The sequence below is a fragment of the Carassius gibelio genome, chromosome B17 (assembly GCF_023724105.1).
Source record: "Carassius gibelio isolate Cgi1373 ecotype wild population from Czech Republic chromosome B17, carGib1.2-hapl.c, whole genome shotgun sequence".
Classification (NCBI taxonomy): domain Eukaryota; kingdom Metazoa; phylum Chordata; class Actinopteri; order Cypriniformes; family Cyprinidae; genus Carassius; species Carassius gibelio.
Window position 1 is genome coordinate 19,284,974 of NC_068412.1, and position 20,643 is coordinate 19,305,616.

The following is a 20,643-nucleotide window of genomic DNA, read 5'->3' on the forward strand; positions in this document are numbered from 1 at the left end:
AACTTATTAGGTCAATTGGCAACATGATTGGGTATAAAAAGAGCCTCTCAGAGTGGGAGTGTCTCTCAGAAGTCAAGATGGGCAGAAAATAACCAATTCCTACAATGATGCCATAGGTCAAAAAAGAAGCCAAACATGATCCAGAAGTGCAGGCATTTTCTCTGGGCCAAGGCTCATTTAAAATTGTGGCAAAGTGGAAAACTGTTCTGTGGTCAGACAAATCAAAATTTGAAGTTCTTTTTGGAAAACTGGGATGTCATGTCATCCGGACTAAAGAGGGCAAGGACAACCCAAGTTGTTATCAGCGCTCAGTTCAGAAGTCTGCATTTCTGATGGTATGGGGTTTCATGAGTGCGTGTGGCATGGGCAGCTTACACATCTGGAAATGCACCATCAATGCTGAAAGGTATATCCAAGTTCTAGAAAAACACATGCTCCCAACCAGACGTCGTCTCTTTCAGGGAAGAGCTTGCATTTTCCAACATGACAATGCCAGACCACATACTGCATCAATTACAACATGATGGCTGCGTAGAAGAAGGATCCGGGTGCTGAAATGGCCAGCCTGCAGTCCAGATCTTTCACCCATAGAAAACCTTTGGCGCATCATAAAGAGGAAGATGGGATAAAGAAGACCTAAGACAACTGAGCCTGTGTTAGACAAGAATGGGACAACATTCCTATTCCTAAACTTGAGCAACTTCTCTCCTCAGTCTCCAGACGTTTGCAGACTGTTATAAAAAGAAGAGGGGATGCCACAGAGTGGTAAACAAGGCCTTGTCCCAACTTTTTTGAGATGTGTTGATACCATTAATTTTAAAATCAACTTATTTTTCCCTTAAAATTATACATTTTCTCTGTTTAAACATTTGATATGTCATCTATGTTGTATTCTGAATAAAATATTGAACTTCCACATCATTGGGTTTGTATTTTATATTTGATCTAGTTTTTTAGGCTCTACTGTTAGTGTTATCTTTATGCACCATGGGTCTGAGAGGAACACAATTTCAATTCTTTGTATGTACTGGAGATGTGGAAGAATTGACAATAAGGCAGACTTGACTTGACTATGTACCTTGTACATTGTCTGCTGTAATCATTAGCTAATTATTTGCAAAGGTATCATTGTTCTAACTTTAAATAACTGTGTTATAACTTCACTACATAGGCTAATTGTGGAAACAACACAGCTGGATGCAGTATATTTTTTCTCTGTTGACTCAAAGTTAATAATAGTGGGGTATCCAGTGACTTTAGGACAGATAATGTTTATGACCGTATTTCATACAGTATATTCAGCCCAAATAGTGCTTTGGCAGCGCTTTGCTTATCAAAACATTTTTTTTTTTTTTTTTTTTTTATAATTTGAAATATATTGAAATGTATCCCTTATGTCCTTTACTTATAGTAAAACACTCTCTTTATTTTGGTGCTACTTTCATGTTACTTGTCACATTGTAGTATTGCTCACTTTTGTTTCATAAATGAATTTCATATTTTTGTAAAACTGTAACTGGATTTTGTAAGCTAATGGTAAAAACTGATATTAGGGGTAAATTTGTCACATGTATGTTCCGCTTTGGTTCAGTTTTAGTCCGTATCGAATTAATGCACAGGCCTACCAGGTTGAAGCACAAGGCACTAGACCCAAGAAAAGGATTTCAACCAAGGGGGAACAGACCCCATAATAAAGTCATGGTTCTTCTGAGTTCATTTCTGTTCATCGTCCAGTATTGTTTTGAGTAATGTAAGCTTGTTAGGTTGCTCTTTGTTGCTCCTGTGCTGTCCGGATTGTTGTGTTGATTTTGATGAAAAGGTTGTCACTTGCCACAAAGATCTTCATATTTTCTTCCTTGCCTGAAGGTGACAACGTTACATGAAGGCCAAAATATATTAAAGGTAGTATGTTATGTCAAGTTACCTTTATTTATATAGCACTTTATACAAGATTGATACAAGATACAGATTGTCTCATTTCAGCTTTACATTGTTAAACAGGAAGATAGTGTGTCAATAATGCAAACAATATTCAATTTTGCCATAATGCAGCTTTAAAAAGAGGACAACAGTAACGGTCGATTTTTCAGTTAAAAACAGTTCATCACTGATTCAGGGATGTCATTGTCCAGCTCAGTTAAGTTCTCTTTCAATAGTGTATGATATCTTTAACATAATCCCAAACTTTATGTCAACAGAAGTATCAATAAATCAATAGAGAATCAAGAGTAATAAAAGTGGCTTAATATTCAGCTGTGTCTTTTCCACGATTATGGTGCTCTATTAATATTTTTCGATCAGATGCTCCAGGATGTTAATGTGTCACACAGAAATCCTTCTTGTGGTTTCGAGTATATAAATGATGGTTGAAAGACAAACTTGATCAGAAGAGAAAGATGGAAGGTCTGTCTCTCCTTTTCTGTCTGCTTCTAACTGCCTTTCAAGGTAAGATCATTATTCACTGAAGACTGGAGTATATATTATACTGTTTGAACAATATATGAAAAACAGCTGCTAGCTTCAACATCATATTTGTTGCTCAAATGAAATATAATTTCTTATAGTGCTTATTCTATAATCATAACATTTAATACATTGCACATACTGTACAGAAAAAAACAAGAAATGTTATGTCTTTATGTCATGTTACAGCAAATACCATTGGATCATGGACAACAGGTAAACATCAGTTAACATTATAATGTAAAACATGGCTGTTTTATGCATACTTTTATATAATGTTGAAACATTGGTTTGCATGATGTATTTATTTTGTTTTTATAGATAACTGGCTTCATTTCACTGAAGGTTTTTCAGGTATCGTGTAACTGTCTGTCTATCTATCCATCCGCAGCTGTCTGTCTGGGGGGAGCATTAAACCTGAGTATATAACATATACTTTTGAATACTAGTTATTCAGTCTTCAGATTCATTAGAGAATATTATTAGCTAGCAATGGAGGAAAGAAAAAAATGTGTTATAGCATTCCTGTCTGCTTATTGCCAGTATTAACTTATTTTAAAACAAATCTTACAAAAAGAATATTAAGCAAAATTGAGTAAAAAAAATCTGATTATTATCTGATGTTTAAGTATTTTTATTTTTGTTTTCCATGTTAACATGAAGAACCATGTGGTGGCAATATGACAGATTGGAGGGGTGTATTACTCAGTCCCCGGTACCCTAATAACTACCCTAATAACGCACAATGCACCTGGACCATTCACAGCACAGGGAACACAAATGTGTCACTGATCTTCATTGACGTTGAGTAAGACACTTTCATTATGTTTTGTGTCTCTGGATCAGGATTTACAGAGTCAAATTAAGTTGTTTTAATCTACTGAATGAAACAGAATTCTAAGATAGTAAAATTCAAGCAAGTAGAAAGTGATAAAAGTTTTTGTGAAGTATTTTGTAAATAATGTATGTATTTAAATGTTATTGGATGAAATATATGGTTGTTTCTATCTGCTTTCTAGTTTGGAAACATGCTGTGATTACATCAAAGTATATGATGGTCCTTCAACCCACCACCCCTTACTGGGAGAAATACAGGAGTACAGGAACCAGTCTTTTAGATCCAGCAGCAATGATCTGACTGTGTTATTCTACAGTGATCACAGTGTCACACGTAGAGGATTTCACGCAAAATGGGTCTTTGTAGGTATGTTTAAAAGCATGAACAGAACTTGATCTATGATATTATGAATTTCAACCTCTCCTAGTTTGCTATAGCAACTTGCTATTCATTCTTTATAAATTATGGTTGGGAAACAAGATATTAAGAGTTCCATTTCTAAAAATGCCGGTTGGAACTAAAATACTATACATTGTCAGTTTCCTGCACTATTATTTAGTGGTGATGTAATATTAGCTGAATCTCCAGCTGGAAACGTACAGGGACCAGTGTTGTCTGATTACCAAGTAGATGTGCTTTTAGTTAATCAGAAACATACGGACCAGCGCAATCTTATTTCAAAGTAATGATTCTTATGAGAAACATAAAATAATACTAATAATAATCTAAATCACACAGCATGATCAATTAAGTACAAACAATTATGACATTAATGACTTTCATGAGATGGATGTTTATAGTGGATACAACATACACAGCATAGAGTATAACATACAATTTAAGGTTATGTATTACTTAACATTTATTATAGTTACTTATTGAATTCAATCCACAGTAGAGTTGTGTGTAATACTTGAGACAAAATACACATACTGATTATAATGTGTCTGATTGTGAAGATACTCGAAACACTAGTTCAGCAACACTTTAATTTTCTTTTTCAATGATTTGAATGATTACACAGAGTCTCCCTCAGATGACCCCTGCTACAGCTACACTGTACTGGACGAACCTTGGAGAGCCACTGACTATCAGAATGACTCTGTCTTAATGTGTGACCGGGATGTGAATTGGTTTGGCTGGTATCGTCTCTTCATTCATGGCCAGAGTGCCCAGATGCCAAACACATGTATTGACGAGTACAAATGTGGCACTCATGCCCCACTGTGGTTAAATGGTGAACACCCAAAAGTCGAGGATGGAGTGGTCACCCGAGGTGTCTGTGGTCACTGGAACAATAACTGCTGCTATTACAATTCTACTCCCATTAGAGTGAAAGCCTGTCCAGGCGATTATTATGTCTATGAATTTGTCAGGCCATTTATGTGTGCTGTGGCTTACTGTGCAGGTAATCATATTTACATGTGACCTTCATACAGCTACATTTGTGTGTCTGTTGATTAATAAGTATTTATTATATTTTTCTATTTCAGATGTTGGGAACATCAACACTATCTATACAACTATCACACCAGAGACCAATTCATCTGGTAATGTAATGTGCTGCTCAGAGTCTGCAATGAGTTATTCATTAGACAGAAAATACTGCTGTAATCTGAAATATTTTATTCGCTATATCAATGAAAAGTTCTTCACAGAAAAACAGTTTGTATCTAATGACTTTGATCCTAGAGGAAGTTCAAACAAGATTGACATTAAAGGCATAATATGCAGTTATAATCACTCATTAAACAGCTTTTCACCACATAAAGACAAGGACATAAAATGTTTTTTGAGAAGAAACCATTTTAAAATATTTTGATAACTGTTAATTATTTTAAATCTATTACAGTGTAAAAAACATCGTTCTTGCAACTGACTCTGTAATCATGGATTAAAAATAAACATCTCATCAATCTAAACTGAACCAGAGAACTAAAAACATATACTGTAGTTATTCTGTCTTCACATTCTTCTGACAATATTATTAAATCTGCTAATAGCCAGTATTAAATTATTTTAAAACATGAACAAATCCTATACAAATAGAATTATGCAAATGTAGCTCTTTTTCATTTTTAATTGGACATTTTTTTATATAATATTATTTTATTATGCTAGAGAGATTTTAATACCTTAATTCACTGGTTATCTGATATTTTTAAGTCTTTTTATTCTGATTTTCCATGTTTGAAGAACCATGTGGTGGCAATATGACAGATTGGAGGGGTGTATTACTCAGTCCCCGGTACCCTAATAACTACCCTAATAACGCACAATGCACCTGGACCATTCACAGCACAGGGAACGCAACTGTGTCACTGATCTTCACTGACGTTGAGTACGACACTTTCATTATGCTTTTTTGTCTCTACATCATTTACACAGTCAAAGGAAAGTATTTTGATTCGCTGAATACAACAAAATACTGAAATCGGTACATTCAAGCAAGTAAAATTTGCTAACACTTTTTGTGAAGTATTTAGCAAATAATGTATGTATTTTAATATTTTTGAATGAAATATATGATTGAAAAATCATACATTTGCACATCTTTCTTCACTCTGCTTTCTAGTTTGGAGACATGCTGTGATTACATCAAAGTATATGATGGTCCTTCTACCCACCACCCCTTACTGGGAGAAATACGGGAGTACAGGAACCAGTCTTTTAGATCCAGCAGCAATGATCTGACTGTGTTATTCTACAGTGATCACAGTGTCACACGTAGAGGATTTCACGCAAACTGGGTCTTTGTAGGTATGTGATTCAAACTTGATTTATGATACTATGAATTTCAACCCCTCCCAGTTTATTATGGTAACTTTCTATTCATTCTTTTCTTAATTATAGCTGGGATGTGAGATATTCAGTTAAATTTTTTTTAAATAATGTATTCTTCCACTGATGATCATGGAACTAAAATACTGTACATTGTCAATTTCCTGCACTATTATTCAGTAGTGTTGTACTATCACAGCTGATTCTGCAGCACGAAACGTACAGTGACCCGTTTAAACTATTGACACATAAATCACTTTTATGAGCTTGGGTGGTGAATCACAAGAATAAAACATACAATTGAATTGAATATTAATTTACTAATTGGATTCTTATATGAAAACATGTAAATAAACATAAATTGTCAGTGTGTTTTTTTAAAAAAGGTATTCAACATATGTTTAAAAATGTTTACACCTTTTACTTTGTATTCCATAAAAGGTTCATTATATATCATATAATATCAACTGGAAAAAAATTACAGATATGGTTATCCAAACACATGACATGAATGACTTTTATGAGATGCTTATTTTAGTGGATACAACATACACAGCATAGAGGATAACATACAATTTACGGTTATGTATAACTTAAGACTTAGTGTAGTTTCTAATTTGATATTCATATGACAACATGTTAAGAAACATTCATTTTGTCAGTAGTATATTATAAAAGTAAGTCATTAAAAAGTCTGAATTTAATCCTTTTTATTTATCAAAATTAATTCATAATTCATAATTCAAATTAAATTCGTAAGTTTCTTTTTTCTTTCTTTTTTTCTAACAAATATTTCGTCATGGAACCATAAATTCACAGTAGAGTAATGTATAATATTTGAGACAAAATACACATACTGATTATAATGTGTCTGATTGTGAAGATACTCGAAACACTAGTTCAGCAACACTTTAATTTTCTTTTTCAATGATTTGAATGATTACACAGAGTCTCCCTCAGATGACCCCTGCTACAGCTACACTGTACTGGACGAACCTTGGAGAGCCACTGACTATCAGAATGACTCTGTCTTAATGTGTGACCGTAATGTGAATTGGTTTGGCTGGTATCGTCTCTTCATTCATGGCCAGAGTGCCCAGATGCCAAACACTTGTATTGATGAGTACAAATGTGGCACTCATGCCCCACTGTGGTTAAATGGTGAACACCCAAAAGTCGAGGATGGAGTGGTCACCCGAGGTGTCTGTGGTCACTGGAACAATAACTGCTGCTATTACAATTCTACTCCCATTAGAGTGAAAGCCTGTCCAGGCGATTATTATGTCTATGAATTTGTCAGGCCATTTATGTGTGCTGTGGCTTACTGTGCAGGTAATCATATTTACATGTGACCTTCATACAGCTACATTTGTGTGTCTGTTGATTAATAAGTATTTATTATATTTTTCTATTTCAGATGTTGGGAACATCAACACTATCTATACAACTATCACACCAGAGACCAATTCATCTGGTAATGTAATGTGCTGCTCAGAGTCTGCAATGAGTTATTCATTAGACAGAAAATACTGCTGTAATCTGAAATATTTTATTCGCTATATCAATGAAAAGTTCTTCAAAGAAAAAAAGTTTGTATATCTAATGACTTTGATCCTAGAGAAAGTTCAAACAAGATTGACATTAAAGGCATAATATGCAGTTATAATCACTCATTACACAGCTTTTCACCACATACAGACAATGACATAAAATGTTTTTTGAGAAGAAACCATTTTAAAATATTTTGATAACTGTTAATTATTTTAAATCTATTACAGTGTACAAAACATCGTTCTTGCAACTGACTCTGTAATCATGGATTAAAAATAAACATCTCGTCAATCTAAACTGAACCAGAGAACTAAAAACATATACTGTAGTTATTCTGTCTTCACATTCCTCTGACAATATTATTAAATCTGCTAATAGCCAGTATTAAATTATTTTAAAACATGAACAAATCCTATTCAAATAGAATTATGCAAATGTAGCTTTTTTTCATTTTTAATTGGACATTTTTTTATATAATATTATTTTATTATGCTTGAGAGATTTTAATACCTTATTTCTCTGGTTATCTGATATTTTTAAGTCTTTTTATTCTGATTTTCCATGTTTGAAGAACCATGTGGTGGCAATATGACAGATTGGAGGGGTGTATTACTCAGTCCCCGGTACCCTAATAACTACCCTAATAACGCACAATGCACCTGGACCATTCACAGCACAGGGAACACAACTGTGTCACTGATCTTCACTGACGTTGAGTACGACACTTTCATTATGCTTTTTTGTCTCTAGATCATTTACAGAGTCAAAGGAAAGTATTTTGATTTGCTGAATACAACAAAATACTGAAATCGGTACATTCAAGCAAGTAAAATTTGCTAACACTTTTTGTGAAGTATTTTGCAAATAATGTATGTATTTTAATATTTTTGAATGAAATATATGATTGAAAAAGCATACATTTGCACATCTTTCTTCACTCTGCTTTCTAGTTTGGAGACATGCTGTGATTACATCAAAGTATATGATGGTCCTTCTACCCACCACCCCTTACTGGGAGAAATACGGGAGTACAGGAACCAGTCTTTTAGATCCAGCAGCAATGATCTGACTGTGTTATTCTACAGTGATCACAGTGTCACACGTAGAGGATTTCACGCAAACTGGGTCTTTGTAGGTATGTGATTCAAACTTGATTTATGATACTATGAATTTCAACCTCTCATAGTTTACTATGGTAACTTTCTATTCATTCTTTCTTAATTATATCTGGGATGTGAGATATGCAGTTAAATTTTTTTTTAAATAATGTATTCTTCCACTGATGATCATGGAACTAAAATACTGTACATTGTCAATTTCCTGCACTATTATTCAGTAGTGTTGTACTATCACAGCTGATTCTGCAGCACGAAACGTACAGTGACCCGTTTAAACTATTGACACATAAATCACTTTTATGAGCTTGGGTGGTGAATCACAAGCATAAAACATACAATTGAATTGAATATTAATTTACTAATTGGATTCTTTTATGAAAACATGTAAATAAACATAAATTGTCAGTGTGTTTTTTTTAAAAAAGTATTCAAAGTATGTTTATAAATTCTTAAACCTTTTACTTTGTATTCCATAAAAGGTTCATTATATATCATATAATATCAACTGGAAAAAAATTACAGATATGGTTATCCAAACACATGACATGAATGACTTTTATGAGATGCTTATTTTAGTGGATACAACATACACAGCATAGAGGATAACATACAATTTACGGTTATGTATAACTTAAGACTTAGTGTAGTTTCTAATTTGATATTCATATGACAACATGTTAAGAAACATTCATTTTGTCAGTAGTATATTATAAAAGTAAGTCATTAAAAAGTCTGAATTTAATCCTTTTTATTTATCAAAATTAATTCATAAATTGTCAGTGAAGTTTCTTTTTTCTTTCTTTTTTTCTAACAAATATTTCTTCATGGAACCATCAATCCACAGTAGAGTAGTGTATAATATTTGAGACAAAATACACATACTGATTATAATGTGTCTGATTGTGAAGATAACTCGAAACACTAGTTCAGCAACACTTTAATTTTCTTTTTCAATGATTTGAATGATTACACAGAGTCTCCCTCAGATGACCCCTGCTACAGCTACACTGTACTGGACGAACCTTGGAGAGCCACTGACTATCAGAATGACTCTGTCTTAATGTGTGACCGGGATGTGAATTGGTTTGGCTGGTATCGTCTCTTCATTCATGGCCAGAGTGCCCAGATGCCAAACACTTGTATTGATGAGTACAAATGTGGCACTCATGCCCCACTGTGGTTAAATGGTGAACACCCAAAAGTCGAGGATGGAGTGGTCACCCGAGGTGTCTGTGGTCACTGGAACAATAACTGCTGCTATTACAATTCTACTCCCATTAGAGTGAAAGCCTGTCCAGGCGATTATTATGTCTATGAATTTGTCAGGCCATTTATGTGTGCTGTGGCTTACTGTGCAGGTAATCATATTTACATGTGACCTTCAAACAGCTACATTTGTGTGTCTGTTGATTAATAAGTATTTATTATATTTTTCTATTTCAGATGTTGGGAACATCAACACTATCTATACAACTATCACACCAGAGACCAATTCATCTGGTAATGTAATGTGCTGCTCAGAGTCTGAAATGAGTTATTCATTAGACAGAAAATACTGCTGTAATCTGAAATATTTTATTCGCTATATCAATGAAAAGTTCTTCAAAGAAAAACTGTTTCTAACAAATGACTTTGAGCCTAGAGGAAGTTCAAACAAGATTGACATTAAAGGCATAATATACAGTTATAATCACTCATTACACAGCTTTTCACCACATACAGACAATGACATAAAATGTAATTTGAGAAGAAACCATTTAAAAATATTTTGATAACTGTTAATTATTTTAAATCTATTACAGTGTACAAAACCATAATTCTCGCAACTGACTCTGTAATCATGGATTAAAAATAAACATCTCATCAATCTAAACTGAACCAGAGAACTAAAAACATATACTGTAGTTATTCTGTCTTCACATTCCTCTGACAATATTATTAAATCTGCTAATAGCCAGTATTAAATTATTTTAAAACATGAACAAATCCTATACAAATAGAATTATGCAAATGTAGCTTTTTTTTATAATATTATTTTATTATGCTAGAGAGATTGTAATACCTAAATTCACTGGTTATCTGATGTTTAAGTCTTTTATTCTCATTTTCCATGTTTGAAGAACCATGTGGTGGCAATATGACAGATTGGAGGGGTGTATTACTCAGTCCCCGGTACCCTAATAACTACCCTAATAACGCACAATGCACCTGGACCATTCACAGCACAGGGAACACAACTGTGTCACTGATCTTCACTGACGTTGAGTACGACACTTTCATTATGCTTTTTTGTCTCTAGATCATTTACACAGTCAAAGGAAAGTATTTTGATTCGCTGAATACAACAAAATACTGAAATCGGTACATTCAAGCAAGTAAACTTTGCTAACACTTTTTGTGAAGTATTTTGCAAATAATATTTGTATTTAAATATTTTTGAATGAAATATATGATTGAAAAAGCATACATTTGCACATCTTTCTTCCCTCTGCTTTCTAGTTTGGAGACATGCTGTGATTACATCAAAGTATATGATGGTCCTTCTACCCACCACCCCTTACTGGGAGAAATACGGGAGTACAGGAACCAGTCTTTTAGATCCAGCAGCAATGATCTGACTGTTTTATTCTACAGTGATCACAGTGTCACACGTAGAGGATTTCACGCAAACTGGGTCTTTGTAGGTATGTGATTCAAACTTGATTTATGATACTATGAATTTCAACCTCTCATAGTTTATTATGGTAACTTTCTATTCATTCTTTCTTAATTATAGCTGGGATGTGAGATATGCAGTTAAATTTTTTTTATTTTTATAATGTATTCTTCCACTGATGATCATGGAACTAAAATACTGTACATTATAATTTCCTGCACTATTATTCAGTAGTGTTGTACTATCACAGCTGATTCTGCAGCACGAAACGTACAGTGACCAGTTTAAACTATTGACACATAAATCACGTTTATGAGCTTGGGTGGTGAATCACAAGCATAAAACATACAATTAAATTGAATATTAATTTACTAATTGGATTCTTATATGAAAACATGTAAAGAAACATAAATGATCAGTATGTTTTATAAAAAAAAGTATTCAACATATGTTTAAAAATAATTACACCTTTTACTTTGTATTCCATGAAAGGTTCATTATATATCATATAATATTAACTGAATTTTTTTTTTATAAATGGTTATCCAAACACATGAAATGAATGACTTTTATGAGATGCTTATTTTAGTGGATACAACATACACAGTCTAGAGATTAACATAAAATTTATGGTTATGTATAACTTAAGACTTAGTGTAGTTTCTAATTTGATATTCATATGACAACATGTTAAGAAACATTCATTTTGTCAGTAGTATATTATAAAGTAAGTCATTAAAAAGTCTGAATTTACACCTTTTTATTTATCAAAATTAATTAATAAATTGTCAGTGAAGTTTCTTTTTTCTTTCTTTTTTTCTAACAAATATTTCTTCATGGAACAATCATTCCACAGTAGAGTAGTGTATAATATTTGAGACAAAATACACATACTGATTATAATGTGTCTGATTGTGAAGATACTCGAAACACTAGTGCAGCAACACTTTAATTTTCTTTTTCAACGATCATTTGAATGATTACACAGAGTCTCCCTCAGATGACCCCTGCTACAGCTACACTGTACTGGACGAACCTTGGAGAGCCACTGACTATCAGAATGACTCTGTCTTAATGTGTGACCGGGATGTGAATTGGTTTGGCTGGTATCGTCTCTTCATTCATGGCCAGAGTGCCCAGATGCCAAACACATGTATTGACGAGTACAAATGTGGCACTCATGCCCCACTGTGGTTAAATGGTGAACACCCAAAAGTCGAGGATGGAGTGGTCACCCGAGGTGTCTGTGGTCACTGGAACAATAACTGCTGCTATTACAATTCTACTCCCATTAGAGTGAAAGCCTGTCCAGGCGATTATTATGTCTATGAATTTGTCAGGCCATTTATGTGTGCTGTGGCTTACTGTGCAGGTAATCATATTTACATGTGACCTTCATACAGCTACATTTGTGTGTCTGTTGATTATTAACTATTTGTTATTTTTTTTATTTCAGATGTTGGGGACATCAACACTATCTATACAACTATCACACCAGAGACCAATTCATCTGGTAATGTAATGTGCTGCTCAGAGTCTGCAATGAGTTATTCATTAGACAGAAAATACAGCTATTTCAATGAAAAGTTCTTCAAAGAAAATAAGTTTGTATCTAATGACTTTGATCCTAGAGGAAGTTCAAACAAGATTGACATTAAAGGCATAATATACAGTTATAATCACTCATTACACAGCTTTTCACCACATACAGACAATGACATAAAATGTTTTTTGAGAAGAAACCATTTTAAAATATTTTGATAACTGTTAATTATTTTAAATCTATTACAGTGTACAAAACATCGTTCTTGCAACTGACTCTGTAATCATGGATTAAAAATAAACATCTCATCAATCTAAACTGAACCAGAGAACTAAAAACATATACTGTAGTTATTCTGTCTTCACATTCTTCTGACAATATTATTAAATCTGCTAATAGCCAGTATTAAATTATTTTAAAACATGAACAAATCCTATTCAAATAGAATTATGCAAATATAGCTTTTTTCATTTTTAATTGGACATTTTTTTATATAATATTATTTTATTATGCTAGAGAGATTTTAATACCTTGATTCACTGGTTATCTGATATTTTTAAGTCTTTTTATTCTAATTTTCCATGTTTGAAGAACCATGTGGTGGCAATATGACAGATTGGAGGGGTGTATTACTCAGTCCCCGGTACCCTAATAACTACCCTAATAACGCACAATGCACCTGGACCATTCACAGCACAGGGAACGCAACTGTGTCACTGATCTTCACTGACGTTGAGTACGACACTTTCATTATGCTTTTTTGTCTCTAGATTATTTACACAGTCAAAGGAAAGTATTTTGACTTACTGAATACAACAAAATACTGAATTCGTTACATTCAAGCAAGTAAAATTTGCTAACACTTTTTGTGAAGTATTTTTTACTTCCTTCCCTCTGCTTTCTAGTTTGGAAACATGCTGTGATTACATCAAAGTATATGATGGTCCTTCTACCCACCACCCCTTACTGGGAGAAATACGGGAGTACAGGAACCAGTCTTTTAGATCCAGCAGCAATGATCTGACTGTGTTATTCTACAGTGATCACAGTGTCACACGTAGAGGATTTCACGCAAACTGGGTCTTTGTAGGTATGTGATTCAAACTTGATTTATGATACTATAAATTTCAACCTCTCAGTTTACTATGGTAAACTACTATTCATTATTTCTTAATTATAGCTGGGAAGTGAGATATTCAGTTACATTTAAAAAAAAAAAAATGTATTCTTCCACTGATGATCATGGAACTAAAATACTGTACATTGTCAATTTCCTGCACTATAATTCAGTAGTGTTGTACTATCACAGCTGATTCTGCAGCAGGAAACGTACAGTGGTGATCAGTAGCATCAATTTTGTAAACCTGATAAATTGTGGCCTTTTTCTCCACTTTTCCCACATGTCTGGAAACTATTCTTATCTCATGCATTTGGGGGCATTTTTATCTCCAGTTCCTCAACCTGAATGTGGAGGACACCTGTATGGTTCTGGGCTGTTCTCCAGTCCAAACTACCCCAACTATTACCATGACAATGCCTACTGTGTGTGGTATCTCTCTGCTGAGCAAGGACAGAGGATCTTCCTGACATTTGCGGATGTGCAGTAAGTGAGGGATCAGTGATTAAATTATGGTGGAAGTAGTGGTACAATGTTTGGTATCCATAAAGTTACAAAATATATTTATTTGCTTAAAAAAATTATATATCTCATTTTATTCTTTATAAGTCTTTAATATATTATGAAAAAATTGTATACTCTTAAGAGCAATGTTGTATTTTTTTGTGAAGTACCACTAATGACCTGTGGGTGGAACTAGTTAGGTTAAAATGTATTTAGGTTAAAATGTCTACTTTTGGTTCTTTCAGATTGGAGCGCTGCTGTAACTGTGACTACATCACAGTATATGATGGCTCTTCCACTGATCATCCTCAGCTGGGAAAGGTCTGCTTCAATGACACATCACACCAGGTGTTTCACTCTTCTTCACATTACTTGACTGTTGTCTTCAGGAGTGACTCCTCTGGTGTCAGCCATGGTTTTAAGGCCCTGTTTACAAGCTCTCTGACTGAAGAACAAGGTAATTCCTCGTGAAATTATTTTAAAATAGAATCACTATCAGACAGCTGTAATTATTAAAACCTTCAACAACTTTGCTTTCTAAATTTAAAGAAATACTTTAAATGCACAAAATTACATTTAGGGAATTAAATTAATTGATCTGCAGGTCGTGTGGATTGTTCCTCAGACAACATGCTCATTGTCATTCAGAGATCTTACCTGAATTCACTTGGGTTGAATGGAAATGACCTTTATGTGGAAGACCATCTTTGCAGACCCACTATTAGCAGTACTGAAGTTGTTTTCAGCTTCCCACTTAATGCATGTGGAACCGCCAAACAGGTATGACCTACATATGTACCAGATCCTGCATGGCTTCAGTGCTGATTTTAGTGGGGGCATCTATTCTTTTGCCAAAATTAAAAATTACCATGTTTTTTGACACAACATCTCTCTCTCTCTCTCTCTCTCTCTCTCTCTCTCTCTCTCTTCTAGACGATGAATGGTTATGTGTCCTACACCAACAATGTACGGGGCTCTCAATCTCAGTCAGGTGAAATCTCTCATCAGTCACAGTTCCTGCTACGCGTGGGCTGCCGAATGGAGCCAGACACCATGGTGCAGATATTCTACAAGGCCAAGGAGATCATCAATGCCAACATCACAGGAACGGGCCGCTTCAATGCCAGCATAGCCTTCTACACATCCAACAGTTACAATCAACAAATTTACGACTCTCTGTATGAAGTGAACTTGAATCAGCTTCTGTATGTTCAGGTTGCGCTAAACAGGCCTGACAACAGTCTGGATCTCTTCCTGGACACCTGTGTAGCGTCTCCAAATCCCAATGACTTCAAAAATCGCTCCTATGACCTGCTGCGTAATGGGTGAGACCCTTTAATTCTTAAATGTGACTCTAACATCATGTCATATGTGACAGTAGAATCATTTGGGATGAGTAGATAACATTAGTGTTGCTACCTGTCTAAATGTGTTCTTGTACTCATTTGAACTAATAGTGAAACAAACTCAGTATCTGAGTTTGACTGTATCCAAATTATATTTCTCTTCCTTTGTCTTTTGTAGATGTCCCAGAGACAACACATATTATTCCTACACCAGCGGTCAACACTATTATGCTCGGTTCAGTTTCCGGGCTTTCAAGTTCCTCCGGACTCATGCCTATGTGTACCTGCAGTGTAAGGTGATCATCTGCCCTGATAACGATTACAACTCTCGCTGCCACCAAGGTTGTCGCTTCCGTCGCAAGAGATCCCTTGACAGCACCTACCACACCAATACTGTGACGCTGGGGCCAATCAAACTCAAAGGTCAGAGGCCACTAACAGGTATCATTTCTAAAGAACTGTATTAAAGTTAAGGCTTGTCTAATAACTGTCCATTCGCTGTCATTCCAGGAATTGTGTGAAGGAGTCTGAAACGTCAAAGGAATGAAGTGATCATCTCAATCATAACCTTATTCATTACTATTGATCAATCATAATTACCCAGCAAATTAAACTTAATACAAATTATATTTTTGCAATTCAATAAAGCATATCTAAAAAGCTGTTCTAGTCACTGCTTTTTTTCAATGTTTTATATTCACATGTATACCATTCAGTGTTTTTTCATGATCTCTCTGAAATGAAATCAATATAAAAAAGGTAGAAAATAAAAAAATAAATACAATGAATAAATACATTTCTTGTTCAAAACTTGTTCAAACCCTGTTAAATTTAAGTGTTTTAAAAAGTTGATGTTATTATTTTCTGTATTTAATTTTTGGAGGACATATAGACAAAAATGTCAGGATTATGCAACTACTTTATATCATAATGAAGAAGAAAGACTTTTTAAAGGATAAAATTCTTGAAAAGTGTTATGGAATAAACTTTCATTATTTCTTTCTCATTTTATCTAAACCATTTCAATTGTTAATCATTGTTTGAAAAAAAAAAGTCATTTGATGCCATAGATACAGCATGTGGAATACAAGAAAAACAAAGCAAACAAGTGCAGTGACACTCTAACAACATATCGCTTTGAGGGTATTTAAAAAAATGGTAAATGTAAAATATATTTTAATTAAATTTGACTGTTTTTGTATGTATGCTGTTAAATGCTTTTACATTTAGCATTTTTTTTATTTTTCACTGCACTTCTTTGCTTAGTTTTTCTTGTATTCCACATGCTGTATCTATGGCCATGGCCCTGACACGGGTGTCTTTCAAGAATTTGAGAATTTGCTGCCCTTCAAAATAAATAAAATAATAATTCTTACTTTGAAATTTTAACAATTCAAAGTATACAGAGAATGACAGTTAGAGCACTGTATCCTTATGATGACAGATCAACATCCTGGAGCCTGAAACTACATAACTGTGAAATGACACAGCTGAATGCAGTATGTATTTTATATCTGTTGACACAAAGTTTGTGATAGTGGAGTGATATGCAGTGCAGATCATTTTAATGACGAAATTATATTTTTCAGGTAACTTAAACTGGTGCTACTTCCATGTCTCTTGTGTCACACCCCAGATTTGATCTCTTTTTAAAGTTTAAAATAAAAATTATGAAAAAATTAATGGTCGTCTTGATAGGGGGCGTAAACATTTCCTATTGTAACTGTCACGATCATAGACAGTAAAAGAAATGGACACAGCGACCCCATTGGAACTCAATTGAGACAAATGAAGCCCAGTTTTAGCGTTTTTAGCAATTCCGTTTCTGACGCGCAGACTCAAACGAAGCTTGACGACGTCAGCAACCTGTCTGACAGATTTAAATCTTCTAGTGACTGTGCGTGCAAACTGCCATCATTAGTCTTGCAGAGACGGCGAGCTTGAGCGGGGAGTTCTTTGGTGTGAGTGAGCAGGAGTAAGTATTCTTATTAATTATTTTGTATAGTATTTTAAAATGTGACGCTAGTACGCTATATTAAGTTAATTGACTGCAAGCTTCTCCTCCTGTCTATACGGTAATGCGACAGAGAGTCAAGTGGTTATGACGCTATCGTTAGCCTATTTTCACAAAAACAGTTTATACGGGGCCATAATGTAACATAGAAGGTAATGGAGCCCTTTATACATTGTCGTGTATCTTTAGAAATAAATAATGGACAAACGGAGTCTTTAAACGCCTCAGATGTAAAGTTATTCGCTGTCAAAGTGACGCCAAAATGAATGGGAGTCAATGGGAATGCAAACGCAAGTGAAGTTCTGCTACAATATGGCGGCACCCAGCCGACTTCAACTTCCGGTCGACTTCCTTGATGCCTGGTCACGATGCACCAACTGCGAGAAGACGGAAGGAGCAAGGAGACGTGGGAGAATCCAGAACAATCAGACTTTATTTACAAATCCATGGGAACACGTAGCACACAGGGATTAGAAACTCATCTAATTTCAGACAGACCTCTGAGGCAGCATAACGGGTTAATGATCTACCAAAAAAAACGTTTTTGTGATAACTAAATAGATATGTAATTACAATAATACTGATTTCTCGCTTTGACTTCGTTTCATTCGCTTCGTTTTGACTAACATCAAAAGTTCAAAACATTGACCAAACGCCTTTTTTTTTTTTTTTTTAGCTCAACCATCACAGAATGGAATGCACAGGATTGTGGGATATCAAAGGCAGCAAAGGATACATCTATGCTGCCTTTAAAATTCGATCAAGATAAGGTAACTCCGGGGACAGGAAGTAAAGCAGAATTCCTGCCTTGGAATGCTCCCTGTTTTGAGAGACTTGTTAGAGAATACATCTGCTCTGTGTTGCCTGCATCACTGGATCCGCTACAATTTACATATCGTAGCAACTGTTTTACAGATGATGCTATTGCTTTCACCCCACTGCTCTCTCCCACCTGGAAAGTAAGAACACCCATGTGAATGCTGTTTGTGGACTACAGATCAGCATTTAACACCATAGTGCCTGCCACACTTGTTGCAAAGCTCCAGACTCTGTGACTAAACAGATCTCTGTGCAGCTGCATTCTGGACTTCCTGACAGGCAGAAGTCAGATGGTAAGAATGGGCAACAATACTTCATCCCCGCTGATTCTTAACATTGGTGCTCCTCAGGGCTATATCCTCAGCCCACTCCTGTACTCCCTGTTCACACATGACTGTGCAGCCACACACATGCTCACATTCTTTCACACATACATGCGTCTGTTAAATGTTATAATATCAGTGTTAATGTAGTGGTTTATTTGTGTACTGTCATGCCAGAATAGTTTATAAAGAACTTAACTAATTGTACAATTATTGTATCATTGTTTTTGTATATTTTTATACACTATATAAAATTGACCAAAAAAGTCTCATTTGATCTTAAAAGTTATATTCAACAATTGTCCAATGCTTTATTTTTAAACTCTGTAGCTGTTAATGCTATACTTTTCTGCATTTCTTCTTACATGCATGTTACTTTTTGACTTTTGTCTTTAATAAATATTTACCTTTTGATATTACTTATTTGTGTAAAAGTGATTTTAAAATGAACAAGGTTTGTAGGTTTAATGTCTAGCTCAATTTGGGTTCATGTTAGCCTAGCAATGTAGTAATTTTAAACCATAAAAAAGCAACCCAGCATGCTGGGTTAAACATAACCCAGCTAGTTGGGTTAAAATAACCCATTGTTGGGTTCATTCCCATTTTGACCCAAAGCTGGGTTGCCAAAATAACCCAAACTGGGTTGTTTTCAACCCAGCAGTTTTTTAGAGTGTACACAAATAAACCACAACATTAAATCTGATATTATAACATTATCTAACACACATACTTAGCGTACACTTACATTTTTTTGCATATAATATACCTGTATATTCATAATGCTCATTGTAATATACCTGCCATACATTGTCAATTTGTATATTTTCGTTCCTCACCTACCTATTTGTATTTTCTTTTCTTTTCTTTTTTTTTAATTCCATTTTGTGTTTTTTTGTTTTCTGTCACTGTCATTATGTTGAATTGTGGAGCTTCTGTCACGAAAACAAATTCCTCGTATGTGTGAAAATACCTGGCAATAAACCTCATTCTGATTCTGATTAACAGATGCATGTGTGTGTGAAAATCATCCAGGGCAGTGTCCTCCTTTAAAACCACTGTTGCATCAGTTTAGGGGAAAGGACATTCTCTTCTTTGACCAGCATTCATCCGAATCACCGCCTGTTCTTCATCAGTGGCCTAAAAGCAGAAACACTTTTGAAAAAATAAAACGTAATTAAACTCAGACATCCTTAAGGCTAGGTATATATAATGTGTTTTATAATTTCAACACTTTGTGTGGTTGTTTAATGTCTCTGGCTACCACAGTGCTCTAGAATAATGGCAGCGTGTGAGGGGATGTAATATTGTTTGAATAAATATATTGCTTTCAGAAAACTACTTCTTTACTGAAACATTAAAACAGACATGGCATTCACATATCTCACAAATTTTCATGTACGTGGAGGACTGCTCTTCAAAGGGTTTGTTCACCAAAAAAATTGTAATGGTCAAAATGTCCTCTTCCCCCATTATTTCAGACCCATACAAACTCTGCTCATTTTTGGAACACAAATAAATCTATTTATATTCTCTTATATTTTGTCTCTTATAGTAGGGCAGACCAATATTT

The 20,643-nt window shown here is 34.5% G+C and overlaps 1 protein-coding gene and 1 long non-coding RNA gene across 5 annotated transcripts in view; both read left to right on the forward strand.

Annotated features, from left to right (window-relative positions):
* Nucleotides 1–20,643, forward strand: part of LOC127976597 (deleted in malignant brain tumors 1 protein) — a 201,338-nt gene that overhangs the window by 13,750 nt on the left and 166,945 nt on the right. For 2 of the 4 annotated variants that reach the window (XM_052581134.1, XM_052581135.1), the window contains exon 17: nt 16,260–16,358. In XM_052581134.1, coding sequence (XP_052437094.1) covers nt 16,260–16,358 — 99 coding nt within the window. Of the gene's footprint in view, nt 1–16,259; nt 16,359–16,427; nt 16,454–20,643 lie in introns of those variants that run through there. The other 2 variants (XM_052581137.1, XM_052581138.1) reach the window with 2 other exon arrangements.
* On the forward strand, nt 2,405–5,633 carry LOC127976604 (uncharacterized). The gene is made up of 4 exons (XR_008157894.1): nt 2,405–2,445; nt 2,653–2,679; nt 2,785–2,817; nt 5,498–5,633. It is a non-coding gene; the product is annotated as an uncharacterized LOC127976604 (long non-coding RNA).